Source organism: Cydia strobilella, chromosome 6, assembly GCF_947568885.1.
Source record: "Cydia strobilella chromosome 6, ilCydStro3.1, whole genome shotgun sequence".
Classification (NCBI taxonomy): domain Eukaryota; kingdom Metazoa; phylum Arthropoda; class Insecta; order Lepidoptera; family Tortricidae; genus Cydia; species Cydia strobilella.
Window position 1 is genome coordinate 4954060 of NC_086046.1, and position 19236 is coordinate 4973295.

The 19236-nt window shown below is 37.9% G+C and overlaps 1 protein-coding gene across 1 annotated transcript in view; it reads left to right on the top strand.

The window, feature by feature from the left end:
* Positions 1 to 720: 720 nt before the first annotated feature.
* The window catches only part of LOC134741985 (T-box transcription factor TBX6-like), a 38397-nt gene continuing 19881 nt past the window's right edge, over positions 721 to 19236 (top strand). Inside the window, exons 1-2 of the mRNA XM_063674891.1 lie at positions 721 to 1202; positions 7135 to 7252. Coding sequence (XP_063530961.1) covers positions 1127 to 1202; positions 7135 to 7252 — 194 coding nt within the window. The 5' untranslated portion in view covers positions 721 to 1126. The remainder of the gene's footprint in view (positions 1203 to 7134; positions 7253 to 19236) is intronic.

Below are 19236 nucleotides of genomic sequence, written 5' to 3' on the forward strand. Positions count from 1 at the left end.
GCACGAACGGGACGGTTAGAAAACAGTTAGTTAGGAGAAATCGAAGGTGGAGGACTTTATTTTATATTGTTATGTTTCCTTGTAATATCAAATATGCTCTAGTTTGTCATTATAAAAACCTGAAATCAATAGCTTTGTTATTGTTTTTTTTTTGTATATTCAGAAACCGTTTGGTCAGTCATATAAACATATCAAAAATGTGATACAAAAGATGTACCGCAACAAAAGAAAAATACAACAAAAAAAGACCTAGAGGTTCATAAATTATACATTATGTTAACTGAGATAAACACAATTTTAACTGATGAATATCTACATAAGTATATCAGAATATCAGAATTAAGAACTGCTACTGCTATATGCACTTAGGTACTAAAACAACTTACGTTTAACAATATTTTTAGACTAGCTAACGAATTGTATTGTATTATTGTGTTATCGAAAATAAAAATTCTCACTACCAACCCATTAAATACGAAGACTTATAAAGTTTTTACTATAAGTACCTATTTGTCTAATGGGTACTACTAGTTACCTACCTATTAAATATTTTAGCACAGCGTAATAATAATATGTATGTGTACCTATCTAGGCTAGGGACCTAATTTAATGAAGATGACTGTAGCGGACGAACTAGAACGACATATTATAGATTTAAATCGATGTAGGTACTACGTGCATCGTACTTGCATATTTATGAATCGATTCAATACTGTATCTACAACTTCCGACAAAGATCCTTTCAATAATACCGAGATTTAATTCAATAAAACAAAAGCTAGCGCCTACGCATCGAATCAAACCTAGTGTCAATCACGATCACCTGTCAAACGAAGGTGGTCGGAAAGCTCCGGGAAAGCGCTCCAATGCTACGAAGGCTCTATCCCCTCCCACCATTGGTCAGCCGTCCGCCAATCAGAACGAAGGGGCGCGGCGTTGCGCTCGCGCCGCCCGAGCATACAAAACAATTCAGTTCAAACGCAGCTGCCGTTTCGTAGAGACGTCTCTTTCGCCAATATTTAAACGCGCGTGTATTTGTAATAAATAACAAGACTGTTTTGGACCTTTTTGACCGGATTTTAGTTATGATATTGTGAAGTGACTGGACTGTGGTGGTATATTCACGATGATGATGGATCAGGCACACCTCGGAGAGTATTTGCTGAGACAGCAAATGTTGCACGCGTCGCTGAACGGTTTGCGTAAGTTCTAATGTTTATTTACCTACCTTATGAAGGATAAGTTAGTTATTACTTTACAGATCCTGCTTACGGATACTTGGCTGCATCAAGTAAGAGACAAAGCCAATTATTAAGCCACATAGGTTCGCCACCTTGGACGGTCCCGCTTTTATCTCTTCTCTTGTTAAATGTTCCTTATTGCTGTAGCTCCTGTCTTTTCGAAGTACACATTACTGCCAAAATTTTCGTAGCGCTACGCTCGTAGCCGATCCCAGCGTTTTCCCGCTTTGTATAGGAAAGCGACTACGAACAGAGGACCCGCCGAAAAGGTTCCCGGCACTCAATGTGCTAATTACTTACAATTTCAACGTAAAAAAAGTCAAATTTGGTAGGTAAGGGCTGCTTAGTAGAGTAATTGGAGGATTCGTAATATTGTCTTCGGCTACCGCGATAGTTACTCATGAAATAAAACTATGAAAACGGATTATTGGAGGATTCATGTTTAAAAAACAAAAAAAAAACATGTACCTAATTGTTTTTCCTGTGTAATATACTGGTGAAATGAAACCGGCACCATTTTTGTTCTAGGTATTTCTTTATTTGTGCTTACCTGACTTTGCTTAGGGTATTAAAATTATTGTAAAACGGGTCACTCACGTATTATTAAGTCGAATAGCTCGACATGTTTCGATCCAATTTACGAGGATCCTCTTGATACGTGATAATGATACGTGAGTGACCCGTTTCAAAATAATTTTAATAAGTTTGAGGAGTTTTATATTTATAGTTAAAATTTCCTGAATGTTGTTGCTGTTTGTTTGTTGTTTGCTGTTTGTTTATTATTTACATTATTTATTTCCTTTATATTTTTTCCTATATTTACTTTAAATGCTAAATAAAAGGCTGTTTGTACAATTTTCATAAACAATGTTACAAACCCGCCACCATCATACCAAAGAGGATATAATAAGAAAGAGCGGTACTGTCATAGCAAAGACTCCGTAATAGGTGGATACAGTCTAAGGAAAAAACGTGCCTCGAAAATCAAGAAAATTTGATTCTCGTTCAGAGGGCGCTACTAGTTTTGGCCTACAGTCGTATAGATGGCGTTGACGGTTTCGTTTGTTATTTAACAATTTTAACGCATATCAGTGAAAGAACATGGGTCAAAATCATCAAAATAATTAATGCAAATAAAAAAACATTTATCTATATTTAAATACATTTTATCGTATATTTACAAATCTTCAATTTTAGTTTTAAAGTGTGTCGACAAATGGCAGTGAAATTACTGGGGTTACAAAATTTACTATGACCATACAGTAACTTATACTAGAGCGGTACTGTCATAGTAAATTTTGTAACCCCAGTAAATTCACTGCCATCTGTCGACACACTTTAAAACTAAAAATAAAGATTTATAAAAATACGATAAAATGTATTTAAATATGAATAAATGATTTTTTTTATTTGCATTAATTATTTTTATAATTTTGACCCATGTTCTGTCACTGATATGCGTTAAAATTGTTAAATAACAAACGAAACCGTCAACGCCATCTATACGACAGTTGGCCAAAACTAGTAGCGCCCTCTGAACGAGAATCAAATTTTCTTGATTTTCGAGGCACGTTTTTTCCTTAGACTGTATCCATCTATTACGGAGTTATATCTATCTTACCGTACCGCTATGGTCATAGGAAATTTTGTAACTACTGTAAATTCACTGCCATCTATCGACATATTTTAAAACTAAAAATGAAAATTTATAAAAGTACGTTAAAATATATTTAAATATGGATAAATGATTTTGTTTACTTGCATTAATTATTTTTATATGATTTTGACCCATGTTCTTTCACTGATATGCGTTAAAATTATAAATAACAAACGAAACCGTCAACGCCCTCTATACGAGAGTAAGCCAAAGCTAGTGGCGTCATCTGATCGAGAAACAAATTTTCGTGATTTTCGAGGCACGTTTTTTCCTTAGACTGTATCCATCTATTACGGAGTTATATCTATCTTTGATCATACAAAAGACATCAACGCACTTCTAATACAAAACCGAGATACGATTTTCCAGCTTTCTCCTGTATAATTTCATGACCGTAATAAATAATATAAATACATATAATTAGGACTATAAATAATTATTATTTATAAACTGAAATAGATGTCATACGAGTATACTAAAGAAAAAGATTAAGACACAAACATAATAAGGTACAATTCAAACATAATTCGTCTGCCAAAATCACCGTTGTAACAGACGGAACTAAATGTAGTCTTGTCATTTTGATCTACGATTATTGATTTTATTGAAACCAGTAATTATAAAACGTGTACCTCGTTATTAATAGGTATCACATTAAAACGGCTATAATTTTTTTAACACTAATTATCTACAAGCGTGATTCTCGCTTATGGCGGATATCACGCAATAAGATTAAAGATATGTCAATATTTATTGTTTGCCTCGTTTGCCTATTAGTATCTGTTTTGGGATACCGCCGTTTAGCCAAAATATTTTTCGCCAAATTTCACTTCCCAACAAACTTATGGCATCAGTTTCATTTCCCAAATGAAATTTTAGCAAGTTTTTTACTTCGCAACCATTTCATTTCCCAACCCCATATTGCGAAATGAAAATGACGTACTAGGTTGGGTTAGGTTAGGTTGGATTATGAAAATTTGCGAAATGAAATTATGCCAAATGATAATTTGCGTAAAATAGTTTGGGAAGTAATACTTTCGGAAACGATTTTTGGCAATACATTAGTAAACCATCTGTTTTATATAGGTAATATCTATAAGGGGTGTGGTGACTCACCGCCTACTATAAGGCATAAAATTAGAATAGCTAAATCATATTATCTAATCCATATCGTATCTAGACGTAATATTTGACGTATCTTAAAGTTCGAATCGTGCCGTAGAGCCCCCCTATTAAGATAACAGTCAAAGAGGCCTGAATTTGCCAGAGCAATAGCTTCAAACATTTTGCTATAGATAGGTACTTACCTACTTCCGTTAGGTATTTACATGTGGGTGTAACGAACGCGTATTTTACACAGATTTTAAAATATACGATGTGTTATTAATCTGAAATACTATCAATACTTAACTCCGTTGAGACTTTTTTTGTACCTTTGTATGATTCTTATACCTAAGTATGGTACAGTTTTACAAAATAAGCGCATTGTTGAAATAGAAAATATGAATCGCTTACTCCCCTATGCTCTTGTCTACCTATATTTCAAAATCCGAATATGCCTTGCCTCTTCATGCAATCACATTGTTGTCCGCATAGTTTTCTCACTAGTAGGCGTAGGTACACAGTAGGTACCTACGTCCCAGTACTTAGTAGACCACGCTTATAAGAAGCTGTTACTCTGCCCCTCAGTTGCACTCTCATATCGGCTGTATAACGAGATGAATCGTTAATTAGTCGTTAAACCGAGCCATGATCGAGTTAGCGGTCATAATACGACTTATTTACGACTTCCGACGACGCGGCGACGCGACATTCCCATATCAAAGGCGACCGTCAGATTTTCATAATTTGATAGTCACATAAATTGCGTTCATCATAGCTCTGCCATTGCCAATGATTGGGATGACATTTAAAATATTTAAATTGTTTATTACTTTTATTAGTTGTTTTGTGTAGGCAAGCGGGTTAGCGGGTTAGTTATTCATGACCGGGCCTTAAAATCCTTTTGTGGTAGGTACTACAATTGCTGCTCTGCATTTAGATAAAAAAATATAGAAAAGTGCTGATTTTTTACTGTGATTGGCTCTTTTTCATTATTATACATTTATATATCATATTAAGCATAAAACTTTAAAAGTTTTGGGACAGCGTTGCTTCTAATTCTAACTATAACACCATGAATGACCATTAATTATATTAAGTAACATGCGTATTTATATTTTTGCGAGCACTTTGACGACTCCAATGGTGAACTTATTATGACAAAGACCTATGTAACACCGTATAAGATGAATGAAGTTTAAGCAAAGAGGATATAATAAGATAGAGCGGTACTGTCATAGAAAATTTTGTAACCGCTGTAAATTCACTGCCATCTATCGACATACTTTAAAACTAAAAATGAAGATTTATAAAAATACGTTAAAATGTTTTAAATATGGATAAATGTTTTTTCTATTTGCATTAATTATTTTTATATGATTTTGACCCATGTTCTTTCACTGATATGCGTTAAAATTATAAATAACAAACGAAACCGTCAACGCCCTCTATACGAGAGTACGCCAAAGCTAGTGGCGTCATCTGATCGAGAATCAAATTTTCGTGATTTTCGAGGCACGTTTTTTCCTTAGACTGTATCCATCTATTACGGAGTTAATCTATCTTTGGTTTAAGGAAAAGACGTGCCTTTTGGCCTATTTTCGACTAGATGACGTTGACGGTTTCGTTTGTTATTTAACAATTTTAACACATATCAGTGAAAGAACATCGGTCAAAATCATATAAAAATAATAAATAGGTACAAATAAAAAAAACATTTATCCATGTATATATTCATTTTTTGGTATTTTTATACATTTTCATTTTTAGTTTTAACCGTGTGTCGATAGATGGCAGCAAATTTACTGTGACTACAATATTTACGATGACAGTAACCATCTATCCTATGTATTCTCTTTATACCTTATGATAACCAAATCAGGTACCCGCGGAGACAAACCAGAAATTATGAAACATTTACCAATTTACAATTGTAAACCTTATTTTATAAAAAAAGTAAAACGGTTATTTTAATGAATATAGTTATATGCCCCCGCTACGGTTTGCGAGCGGGACATACGTGCATAGCGCTGTCCCACTCACACACCGGAGTGGCATGCGTATCCGCATCAATGTGATAGCCGCGTGATGCCACACGGGGCGACCATGCCGTTATAATCAACACAGTTTTAAGTATTTTTTAATGGCTGATGAATTTACCTCTTGAACTTCGCCGAATCAGGTAATTTTGTGGCTATAAAACTTTTATTATTGGGAATTGTATTGTACAAGCAGTATCAATTTCAAGATGGTGGATTTTTTGAAGTAGATGTGATTTAAAATTTAAGCTTGAAATGAGATATTAGAAAACAAATCATAAAATGTACACTGAGTCAAGTACTTACATACCTAGATATAAAAATATCATATGTTTGTATGACTAAATTTACTTTCTCTTAGTTTAAATTATAAAATAAAAAAACTAAGAAAAAGAGACTTTACTTAAAGTTATTGAGACACAGTGATTTTTATTTACACCAACTCAAAAATTCCAATCTATCCATATTAAGTAGCAATTAATTAATTATCTTAGGTATAATTATATGGTTTGCTGAAAAATAAACATGTAAACATGATACATACCTACATATAGGTATAGTGCTGAAACTGATTTAATTTTTTTGTATTGACATTGTTTTCTTTTCATATTTTTTTACTATTGTGACATTTTGGCGTTTTTAATTTATTTCTATTTGCATTGTTTCGGTTTGTTAACTACTAATTTTAACTGTAATTTTATTTCATATTCTGATGTTTAATTCTAATTTTTATTCTTATTATTATTACAAAAAAAAACGATCATTGTACGACAAGTAGTGCAAGCTGAATTTAACTGTGTGAAAATTGTATCCATGAGATAATCAAACTAAACTAAACTGAACATGGGGCATATGCTTACCTGAAGGATTGACTGAAAAACATTACTGTCCTTTCTACGGCAGTCGAGCAAAAACAAATCGACAAGCTTGTCTCAGTTTCTTTATTACAAAGGCTGTGTACGCAATAATGGCGGCCGCCTGGCGGCTGTAGACATATGATGTGAAATACCTATCCTATGTATAGGTATTTGACTGTTACCTACTGTTAGATACCAAGAAAACTAAGTTTACAAAACTAAGTTACATTATTTTTCAGAACACCGTCTTGGGGTGGAAGCGGAGCCGCCGGCGTGCAAGGCGCGCCTGCTCAACGGCGACCTCTGGCGGCGGTTCCACGACATCGGCACCGAGATGATCATCACCAAGGGCGGACGGTCAGTAGGAAATCGTTTCTTCCAGATCGCGATTATTGCCATTCGCAATTTTTACCATTTAATTTTTTCTCAATAGCTTCCTTTCCAGAAAGCATTTCTAACTATTCGTATATTTTCGCATTAATTTTATTTTCCAGTAGCTTACTTTCCTGTTACATTTTCTAACCATTGGCATATTTTCCCATTTTTATTTTATTTTCCAGTAGCTTACTTTCCTGTTACGTTTTCTAACCATTGGCATATTTTCCCATTTTTATTTTATTTTCCAGTAGCTTACTTTCCTGTTACGTTTTCTAACCATTGGCAGATTTTGCCATTTTTATTTTATTGTCCAGTAGCTTATTTTCCTGCTACGTTTTCTAACCATTTGATATCTCTTGTTTAATATTAAACTTATTCCTTACCTAGCTGAAAAGTTATGCCACTGGGCATGTGGATAAATGTTCATTGATTGACGAGCAACTACCAGACTAACGCCATAAGAAAAGGCTATATGTGATCTTATGAAATGACTTGTCTGAGGTATCAATAGGGGGGTGTAGGCTTCATTTTATCGATTGCCAAAAAGAAGAGGTTTGAAAAAGAAAATACAGTGGCCAGGAGGTCAACATGATTTCCTTTAACAAGCTTTTTTGAAAAAATATAATGCATTAGCATTTTTGTGTAGGTTGACTCTATATTTGAAAAATAAAGTAATGTATTAAATGGTTAATATGTACCAATTAGCTATTAGTTAAACCGATAAATGCAGTGTTAGAGCGATTAATGAGCATGTTACACGCAAATTAGGTAAATGCAGCGCAAACTAGGTTCGTTGCTTCCAAAGGTTTTTCTATTGCGTTGTTCGTTGCTTACATTCTTATATTAGGTAAGGTGCATTAGGGTAGCTTCCATTATAACTGATCAGTTATTAAATTTGTAAATATCCACTAAACTAGAAATCCTCATACCGTGTACACTATGTGGGAGCGTCATCCATCATTAGCTTACCTAGATAAAGTGATAAAAAATATCAAAATATGTAGTTATATAGTTTTCGTTTATGTAATTATTAGTAGGTACTTATTGTGATTAAGTATCTACCCATAAGCCCCTAACACACACTCGTAGCGTGTCGTGTCAGAGAATTCCGTGTTCTAAATTACTAGGAACTTTAACCGTTAATTAGTAATTCAACAGCAATTAATGCAACTAATAATACTTGTTTCGCGGACCATGTCGAATATTCAACGCTTGTAATTATGTACAGATTCCCATCTAAATATCTAATCAGTTATCACTGTAGGTATCTACGTTTTAGTGGTCGATACAAGGACTAGGATGCTGTAAAATTATATTTTTTTGTTAGTTTACTATGTTATCATTTGATCGGTTATGTTTATTAAGAATGTTACCTTACCCAATACTAATTAAAACCAACGATCAAATGATGTTAACGTCAAGGTTTTAAAACCGCAGGTAGGGTAATATTTTTTTAGTGCAAACCATTAGTACCTAATTCATAAGTTTTTAATTTAACTTAAAATATATAAAACTGATTCGTCTTCTAAGAATCCAGTACCTAACTAGGTACAAGTTGTTTTTCGTCGCTCTCTAATTAAAAATAATATGATCTGTTTAACGTTAAAATATTCGTCTGGAACCACAGGAAGCCTTTTTAGCTCGGCAGAGCTCCCAATTTAGACACCAACGCTTTAATCAGCAAGTGACTTTACCTAATCAACGTTTCTATGAATAAGTGTTCTGCATTTCTGTTAGTCTTGGTAACATGTAATGAGCATGGCATGCGAGAACCTATTAAATATCTCACTCGGACCAACCATCTAGTCAATTAAGCGATGCAGCTGTCGCAATTCCAGAATAGAATTTAAGAAAACATATTACTTGTCATAAATTTAAAAAAGAACCAACAAAAACATAACGAAAACCCATTAGGGCTGCCGAATCTGACGCGGGTCTTGTTAACGGATAATTTGGATCGGACCTCCGCCATAGACAAAACAAACAGCTGCCATAGCAATTTGTGCATTTCTCTAAATGGACGAGCACAAATTACAGCTTATTATAAGCTTGTTTGCTTTACGACGGAACCCCTTCAATTATGTTTTTTTCGTGATCGATAATGTGGAGCGAGCAGTGAAGAAATTACATAGTTCCTTCTTGGTGGGCGCTGGTGACGCTCCTGCAAGCGCTTAGCATATCCGCCGTATCTACATTTGAAAACACATTTAAACTTGCAACTTATTTGTATGAGAACAAGGTATACAATGGAATGCATGTTCAAATGCAGATTCCACAGGTTATGCTTAGACGGGAGAATTACCCGATTCAATCTCCTCATTAGCAGGCGCGCGATTCCTTGCGCAGAACAAACTTACATCGATAACGAATGTCGCTCAGCCAGCAAAAATACAGCCACAATAATTAATGGCGTGTAATTACTGTTCGAAAGCTAAGACACGTCGCGTCTTCGGCGTTGCTGTTATTAAATATCGCCAGCAAAAAGCGGTATGTTTTCGAATCGCCGACGTGCTCGGTGGCTGTACCCGCGCGCCTGCGCCGCTGCCTCGGACTTTTTGCGCTGCCGATAATTAGCCCAGCTCATCCGTGCTCTTGTCATCTCCTTAACACGTTTTTTTCGTGCGGCCGCCAGCGCGGACGACCACCGCGCTGAGCGGTTAGCATTCCAATAATTTACCGCTTTATCCGAGCGTTTGGTGAATCTCGTTAGCCGCGGCGCGCCCGTCTAGAGGTCACTTTTGTTTGTTTTGTATTAATGATGCCGCGTGAGAGCGGCCGGGGGCCGCCGGCGCCGGCTCTGGCGCCGTCCCGCCGAAATGGGTCAAAATATTTCATTCCTCGTATTGAGCCCTAGGTCGATCATAATTGAGTTATTGAAGCTTTCTACCTCTCGCTTTTGTGGTTGTTCAAATAGGAGCTGGTGCGGTTCCACGTAGGTTCATTAGGCGAGGTGTCCGCGAGTGGGCCAGGCGGTGAATGAGTATAGCAAACACGGGATTTGGGCGGTTCGTTTGTGCAGCCTGCGCGCACATAAGGCAGAGTTAACACCTGCCGCACGCCATCTTGCTGGCTCTGTTTGAATTTGGAATGTTCTGAACCAACAACCTTTCTACCTGTGAAATAGTCGACAGAACAAACGCGGAGACTCTAATGGCGGCGGAGCTACGCCGTAGATTTGCTACGAAATCTTTACAAGCTAATAGCAGTAATAGCATATTCAAATTTGTTACCAATATGAGCGTTTCCCGCCGGGAATTACCATGGGTGACTACTTATACCAAATAACTACTACCTACTTAAACAAATCACATTTACTAAATCTGATATCACATATGTATTGAATTGAAAGTCTTCAAGACAATTTTCATGTTAAACTAAACCTGTTAAGTCAGAGTCAGGTTCACTTATCATTATGAGCTGTTTAACAATTATAAGATCATCAACATCGTCATCTCTCCAGTAAAAAACACAAATTGCTAGTAAATTGAACAAAGCGCTGACATGTCCCATCTGCCTGCTAGAGATAAACCGACCCTCAATAACTGCCGTACAAATAAACACTGGTTAGAATAGACTAAACTCTTATTATTTGTTTTTGCTCCAAACCGAAATATGACAAATGGGCGAGGCGCGCAGGCGCACGCAGATCGCTCGCGTGTCGTCGCGCGGACCTCCCGCCATTTTAAAAACAAACACACAACACAAAAACTCGTTATTTATTCTCGTGTTATCCGGGGGGAAGGGCGCGCCCGAATTCGCTTGAAAAAATCATAAGTTATAATTAAAAACGTCTGAGCCCACTTTTTTGGTTGGCGAGGATATGTAGCTACGCGACGGTCAGGTGAAACCAGACGTCAAGTGTCGCGCGTCACTAAATCATAATGAACTTAATAGCTTTCTATAAAATGTTTATGAGTGAAAGACACAATCGCAGCCCGAATCTCGCGTCCATGATTTCATATCGTACGGACGAGCAAAGCTCATTCCGGTGCTTGTTTTAACAGAAATACCGATTAATTGATTCGATCTGTGTCGTAATTAAAATGGGTGATTAGGGCGCGGGGACCGGCGCCGGCGCTCAAAGCGTCGCCGCCGACATTCCTTTTGTTTTACCACGGGTCGTTTGTCGCCTGCGCAGCGCGGGCATAGCGCGGTCCCTGTCGCGCGGCGGGCGTGGCGCGTGCGTGCGAGCGGGAGGCGCGCGGGCGCCGGCCCCCTGCGGCGCCGCCGGCCGCCCGCCGCGCGCCCCGCCCAGCGCACGCAGCACTAATAATCAGATTATGACAGCCCGCCGTCGCTCGCTTCCACTGCTCCCAGCCTCGTCTCCACCAGTGACACTGGCGAGGAACTGACAACGGTACAGATCAAAGATATTGACTATCGGCGGCCCGCTTAGCGCTCCACCCGAATACTAAACTGACATAATGCTTCATAATTTTTGACTATAACATTATCTGATCTAACATGATTGAAAATGTTCTGCGCTAACGCAATAAGCACTCGTGCGAGAGACTTCAATTACGTACCATGTAATCTAGCGAGGTGCGCCAGCTAAGTGCCAAAGTCCACTGTACCGTAAAATGCTGTAACACCTTAATACCTATCTACAACAACGTTGTTTGTACACCTTTTAAATTGATTGAAACCGTTTACTATAATGAAGGCTTAGTTGAAATCTCAAAGTATTTTGTCATTGGACAAAAGCGTAGCGTCATTGAATGTAATGGGTAATTCCGGCTAAAAGGAGCAAGCGCCGGGAATCCGAAGCACGCGCCGATCATATCGCGAGTTGTCGTATCTCCAGGGAACTCCGGCGGATAGCGTCATTTGTCACGGGCACAGGCAGGACGCTCTCCATCGCGGCCATCACTCGCGCTGACTCGGCAACTCTCCTGTCGCCCGGAAAACTATGGCGCGCACGACGAATGATCCATCATGAATTCATGACCCGCGCAGTCATCGCAGGCTCCCGAGCCTTTTTGCTCCAGTCTAAAACAATCGACGAATCGTGAAAAAACAAACACGAAAACTATAATTCGAATTTAGAATGTAAAAAATATGCGTTCCGACATCGGGCATGATTTGTTTTTTTGCCGGACGGCGGACTGATGATAATTTCTCATTAGGTTATAACATTTTTGTCGGTCGAAACGTCGTAAATTCCTCGAATAATTTAGGGAAGAAAGTGGTCGTGTTGAAGATGTTTTGTTTTTATGGCGCCAACGAGCAGCGGGTTAGATCAGTATCTCCCGATACAACATTTAACCCATGTTACGTGGAACTCTGGGATTATTCTCACGGCTTGCTAACAAATTTTAATGTCTCCGCATGCCGAATTCCGGCAAGCAATTGAACCTTGTCTTTGACATTCGTTCAAAGCGTCAACTCTTTAATGTATTTTTTGGAGTTAGCAATTATTGCGAGCGGGTTTCGTCGTATAGCACTTAAGTGCAGTAATCGCGGCTTGAGAACGCCCACCTCTGCTCGTCGAGACACTCCTGGCAGCACTTGAGGTGACTTGGAGTGGCGAGCCGCGGGAGCCGCTACTGTCACACAGTAGGGGCTCGAGCCGAGATAACAGGCGCCCAATACAAGTTTTCACGTATACAAAACGTGCTTGTAGCTACGTGCTCATAACTTGTGGTTTATTCTTTACTGGGTTTTTGATATTGCTCCTGAACGCCCTGGCAAGACACTGTCATTTGTTAAAATTAAGGGTAACATGATTGTGTAATTTTTTTAAGCTGACCGTTAGACTATGAGAGCTCATAGTTCTAAACGGTTAGCTTCAAAAAATTCAGCTATCATTTGTGTAAACTTGTAAAGAAGCTTGAAAGCTATATTCAAGTTAAGTAATTCAACGATGACTCAGCTCGGTCGCTTGATAGAGTACTTAAGTATTATTTCGTTCTTATTCTCGTTCCATAATAGTAGTTTTAAGTAACTTTTTTTAAGCTCATAGCCAGTCTCATAGTCTAATAATAAAAAAATATTCTAATCTTGAAATATTCTATTAACCTGACACCATTTATTAATCTAATAGCATTTACATACCTTCTTATTATTTTCTAAAACGACTTTGAGATAGCATAGCTTTTCTCACTCTCTTTATAATTATACCCTTATATTGGTACCAAAAGGAAAAAAATAGATTCCAAGAAGCAGTTATGAGTAGAACAGGGTGCGTCGTTCATCATAACTTATAACGAAGTTAAAACCGTGTCACGTACAATCCAGATCATATCGAGTTACAGTACCCACAAGGTATTAACTTTGTACTTGAATCTGTGAATATGTTATATTTCACACCAGATTGTAGGGAGTTGGATACTGGTGAACCCTTAAAAACAGTTGGTTGATTATTATTTTGGGTATTTTTAAATATTATATTGGGCAAGTTCTAATTATCTAATACCCAAAAAAAGCTTTTAATTTATATTAGCTACCTATTAATACTGCTCTTAATATTGAGCGAGCTTTTAATTTTAAATAAAACTACTCTGTAATTTCAAAAAATCATTATAGTTATCAGCATTCTGTCAACTGCTCCCATATTTCATAAATAAATATATAAATCTACTTCCTCGTATTTATACATAAATCCGGTCTAAGTCTAAACCAGCCTAATTCAACATGTGCAAAGGTTTCACACAGACCCGGTAACCTAAAAGTCTGAATTACTGATTTCATTTCTTAAACAGACGTCATGCCAATTTTACACTGGTGTCTCCAACTACTTGGATACCGTGAACCACCCGCCCTGGACCTGATAACATCAGTCGCGCATCTACAATGCTCGCGCATGTAAATGTGGTGCTGGCGCCATGCTTGGCTTGTAATATCGGCTGTCTATACGGCAATGCACTCATCATATTTTATTGTATAAACCTAAAGGTTAAGGTTGATCGTGTCAAGAGACCTTTAGATGACACAAATATGTAGCTTAACTTGACTTTAAGATTATACATTTTCTCGGGTGCTCATCACCCTTTTATTTGAGTATCGAGCTGTACAGACAAGTGTAAAAATATGGGTGCACTCATCATAGTTAATAGTAGATTGTTAACCAACTTGGAAAGTGAACCATTTCACCCGAGATATTTCGATTCGAGTTCGAGGGTGAGATGGTTACTTTTACCCGACGACCCGATGGTTCATTTCGACTATGAGGTTGGTTGGTAGTTGGTAGTATTGAGGTAGGAATGTAGGTTTATTATTGGTAAGTACATATATTTCTTTAGAACAAATTATTAAACAAATTGTTTATTATTGGTAAGTATATTTCTTAAAACAAACTATAGGTAAACCACATAACAACAATGAAATTAATGTAGTCGAAGATTATGGTAAAATTTGAACAATACGAAAAATTTTAAGTTTTGCCAGGCATATTTGTATTAGAATTACTTTCCACCCTAGGGTGGAAAGTAATTTTCCACCCGGCTATCAGCCTATGAAAGGTGAACTTCCAGAACAGGAGAAATGAAAATAGCGGTTATGTCAGCGAATTAAAAACTATGGGACATATTATTGAGTAAGTTGTATGCACCCATATTTTCACACTTGACTGTACATTGCAGAGTATGATTTCAAGATGTCTTCTTAATTTAACACTTCCTTTCACTTTATCTATGTAGATGGCTCAAGCAGTTGATTTGTACCCGTAACCGGCAATGTAAACTGATGTCACCGACTTTCTTTCTTTTCTGTCTCGTGCAGTAATCCCATCTGAGCCGTGGGTGTGGTGCCACCCGCGCGTCGTGGCCGGGATAGCATCGCGCGCGCATCGCGATCGTATCGCGCGGCTACCGTCGATAGAGCGGGAGGGACACGATTCTCGCATAAAACTGGTGTCATGCCACGATGGGAGCTTTGATGAATACGAATCTCGGCTGATTCTGGGAGAATGTGGGCTGGACTGGGTGTAGGAATTTGTTTGAAGGGCTAGTCGTGAAGTTCATCGGAGTTTCTCGCTTTCTTGAGGAAAAAGCGGTCTAAACCTTTCTGCGCTTGCGCGGGTCAGGACGCTACTTGGAATTTTCCTCCAAGGAAGAAAACTGTAGGTCTAACTTTAAAATACAATGTATAATTATCACGCACTTTGTAAATGACTGTTTGTTCATTGTTTATTACACAGGTTACGCTATACGGCATATCAAAATCAGACGTTTGCTTGCTGAAAATGGTAATAAGTGCTTGTAATTGTAACTTAATGATCAGTTGCTATATGCTAATATATCAGACAAATACAATTGCAGGTAAATATTTAGAAACGTGACTGCTTAAATACACAGCCTCTCTTTATTTATAAAGTACCCTTATTATAAGGACATCCTCCTACAGTTAATTAGATTTTTTTCAGGTGAGTTTGACTGCTTGTTTTTTTACCAATCAAATACTAGCCCCGTAAAATTTGCACAAGTACCTATTAAAATTATAGTGCAGTCTTAAACAGCAATTTTATGGCATATGCGATCTGCAGATACTGACAACAAAGTATAAACCACACGCAGCACATCACACATTCCACATATACGGGTGCCGCTAGCTTTTACTGCATTCTCAAGACCAATAAAACACCGTTTACAGCAAACATCGCATCGTAACACCCGACAAATTGGCCGAGACAGCGTTTTCCGTGAAATGTGTAACAAGTGTTCAATGTCAATAGCACGGAGTGGGATGTCGCAATCCATCCACTAATTGTCCAGACGCGTCCGCGGCGCGTTTGAACCACACATTAGCTCAGCCTTGGCGCGATTCCGCGTATTGCCGAGTGTCGAGGGGGAAGCGAGGAGCGACTCTGGACATGAGATCTCGAGGATGCGCTATGTTGACAGTTCAGAACTGTTGCCTCAACAGCACGCATGACATACAGTTGCAAATGTCCATAGACTATTAGCCAGATCAGCCAGATGATTGTTTCGCGCCTCGCAATAAAACACAAAGGACAGAATAATACAATCAAGATTTGCTAAAACGTTTCTGTGTATGATATGACGAATTAGTCTCATATTTTACGGAAGATGGATTGCTGGTAGGTACCTATATATGTCTTGGACTTTGCTAACAAATTAGAGCTGTTATTTTAGTAATCAATTATGAAACCGAAAACGCGAGTTTTTCCAGCAGTTCAGCTAATCTGGGGATAAAAAAATATACTTACTGTATTTTGCGAGCCAAACATGGTAGCCGTCACTTCCTAACAACTAATATTTAAGTGCGATAAATTATATTATATATCCATATGGATTCTATATAGAAGCCATACACAAATTTCCTCAATAGCTACATGAGCGTAGGCAACGTAAAGTAGACAGTCATTATCAGTAAGTACCTACCTAATATGAAACAAAGAAAACGTGTCGGTTAAACATGATGTAAATGACACTAATGACCATTAGCATTTAGCACTAATAACAGCAATGACATGTCTGTTGTAGGTCTTGAAGTTGGTTGCCAGTTTGCCACTGCAAGTACTGCGTAATGATTACTGGACACGTTTTCCTGTATCGCTCGAAAATGATTTATTCTCTTTGAAATAAATTTCCCCGAACGCGAAGTGCGTGCTCTTCTGTTAGACCTGCAATAGATTGAATGAGACAGGAACTGTGACTATCCTACGAATTTTTGAACTCCATTGTTTCCATCATAACTTATTTTTCGACTTCTAAATGTTAGGCAAAGATCGACCCAACCCAGATGTGCTTATATCTAATTAGGTGCACCTTGCCTTAACCTTTTTTTTTGCAAATTTTACATGTTCATATTTTAAGTGGAGACCTGTCTTACACACTTTTCAGAAGAATCGAAGAATTGATTACAGACCGAGTTTATTGATTTAGCGCTGGAGAGCTTCTTATCCCAACCTAGAGAAGACAGTTCTGATTTTTCTATCCAAGACTGCTCGCTAGATATTTTTACTTAATCCACACGCACCAAATTAATATCAATTAACACACACTGGCTTAATTGTGAATCGGCGCAGACTCGCGTGCGGCGGCCTCTTTGTCGGCGCGAGTGAGCTGCGTGTACGCAGCGTAAGGATTAAAATCCGCGCCGTATCTCCCTTTCGCTTCTTCGAAAATCCTAAAATACTGGCGCCATTCATTTTCACCACTCAACCGAAAACACACCTTATCCTCCAACCATACGTCCCTAATTACTCTGTCGGTTGTTCTTGGAAGACAGTAGCTCGGTTCTAGGGATCGCGGCATCACGGTACGACGAGCGAAGATCCTGTGCCTGATTGATAGTCGTTTGTTCTGTGCTCAACGTGTTTCGCGTATGGTTCCGCGTATGACTGACAGCCTTAGCCTATAGACATAAGTTCTAGATATAATTATGGTCATTTGGAAGACAAACGAGCTGTCGGCTTCCGGGACTTTGGTGGGTGGTCAGTTACCAACGAACAAAACAACGCTATTTTTTACGGCTTGCCATGTGACTTTCTTATGCAAAGGCTAATGATTAACAGTTCATATGTGAGTGGTAGTCAAAACCTCGGTTGTGCTATATACCTAGAGCAGAAAAAAACGTTTTCTAAAAATGCAATAAGATGACTAAAATTCGGTCAGGATCCTATCATACACAGACAAGAGGTAGATTTTTAATGATAATTGTGACCCTAGATTAGAGATGCCACGAATATTCGGCAACTAACTATTCGGTATTCGGCCACTTTGCCGAATATTCGGTATTCGTCCGAATGTTACCTTCTATTCGGCCAAATACTGAATATCTGTTGCTGTTGTTTGTCCTATCTAAAAAGAAAAATTACACAATAGAAATAACCAAAACCTAGGTATATACGAGTATAATAGTAAAAATGTATTCTTGGAAGGTTGTTTTTGACCCCTTTTTGAGCAATTGTTGATTACAAAATATTTTATTTTTATCATAAGTCTGATTTGATTGACTCTAACTATATAACTTCATTAATTCTGTTCAACAGAAAATATATCTTAGCAAACGTTGTGCTTTGTTGGCGAACAGTTTACATAATAATTGTGCCTCAAAATGTTCGTATGGTCATGCCTTATATCCGGTCGCCGAATATTCGACGCTTCGGCAGAGAGAGGGGCCGAATATTCGGTATTCGGCCAAAACCACTATTCGGGGCATCTCTACCCTAGATCATGACGCGTAGTTTATTAATTACTTATTTCGCCACCAAAATGTCAAGGTAGGTATAAAGGAACCAGATAGGTACTTTAATAAGTAGGTAATTTTGAGAAAGTTTAATCCTTAATCAGAAAGTACCACAGCGGCGGCTTTGCTTTGCTTTTTTAAGGTTTTACGATAAGATAATCAAATACCTATAAAGTGTCGTATTTATTGCAATTTTTTACCAATGACGTGTGGCAACTTTAAATACTGTCACAAATCCACAAAACCATTGTACCGTTTATTTGTATTTGACCGACGGATAAAAACACGATAAGCTATTACGATTCAACAGCTCCTATCTTGATCTCTATCTGAGATAAAATCTCCTGTTTGAGGTGATCATCAATTTCTTCCTTATATCGTAGCTTTGACAGGATTATAATTAGAAACTGTCCGTCCTTATGGTTTGTCGTTTTTAATGTCACTAGTCGGGTCCCATACTGCGCTCGCATTTCATTAAGATGCAGGTTAAAAAATGGTGAGTTCTCATAAAACGGTGATTTATTTGGGGTCGGGAGCTAACGAGCGATCGCCACTGGTCCGTCTTGTACAATCAGCGACAAACATATCCCTTTCTACGAATATCCCAAATGGCCTTTAAGCCATGGATATTAAAGGCGAGTTTAAACGTTCATGGGCATGTTGTATCCTAAAATACGTGTGGACAGGGTTGCACAATCGTTTCACGCATGATTACGTGTAGTTTCGATTCAAATTTTGGATTTAATTTGAATTACGAAATTGGATCGTCCATTGTTTTATTGTCGTTCGAAACTAACATGCCCGTTTATGTC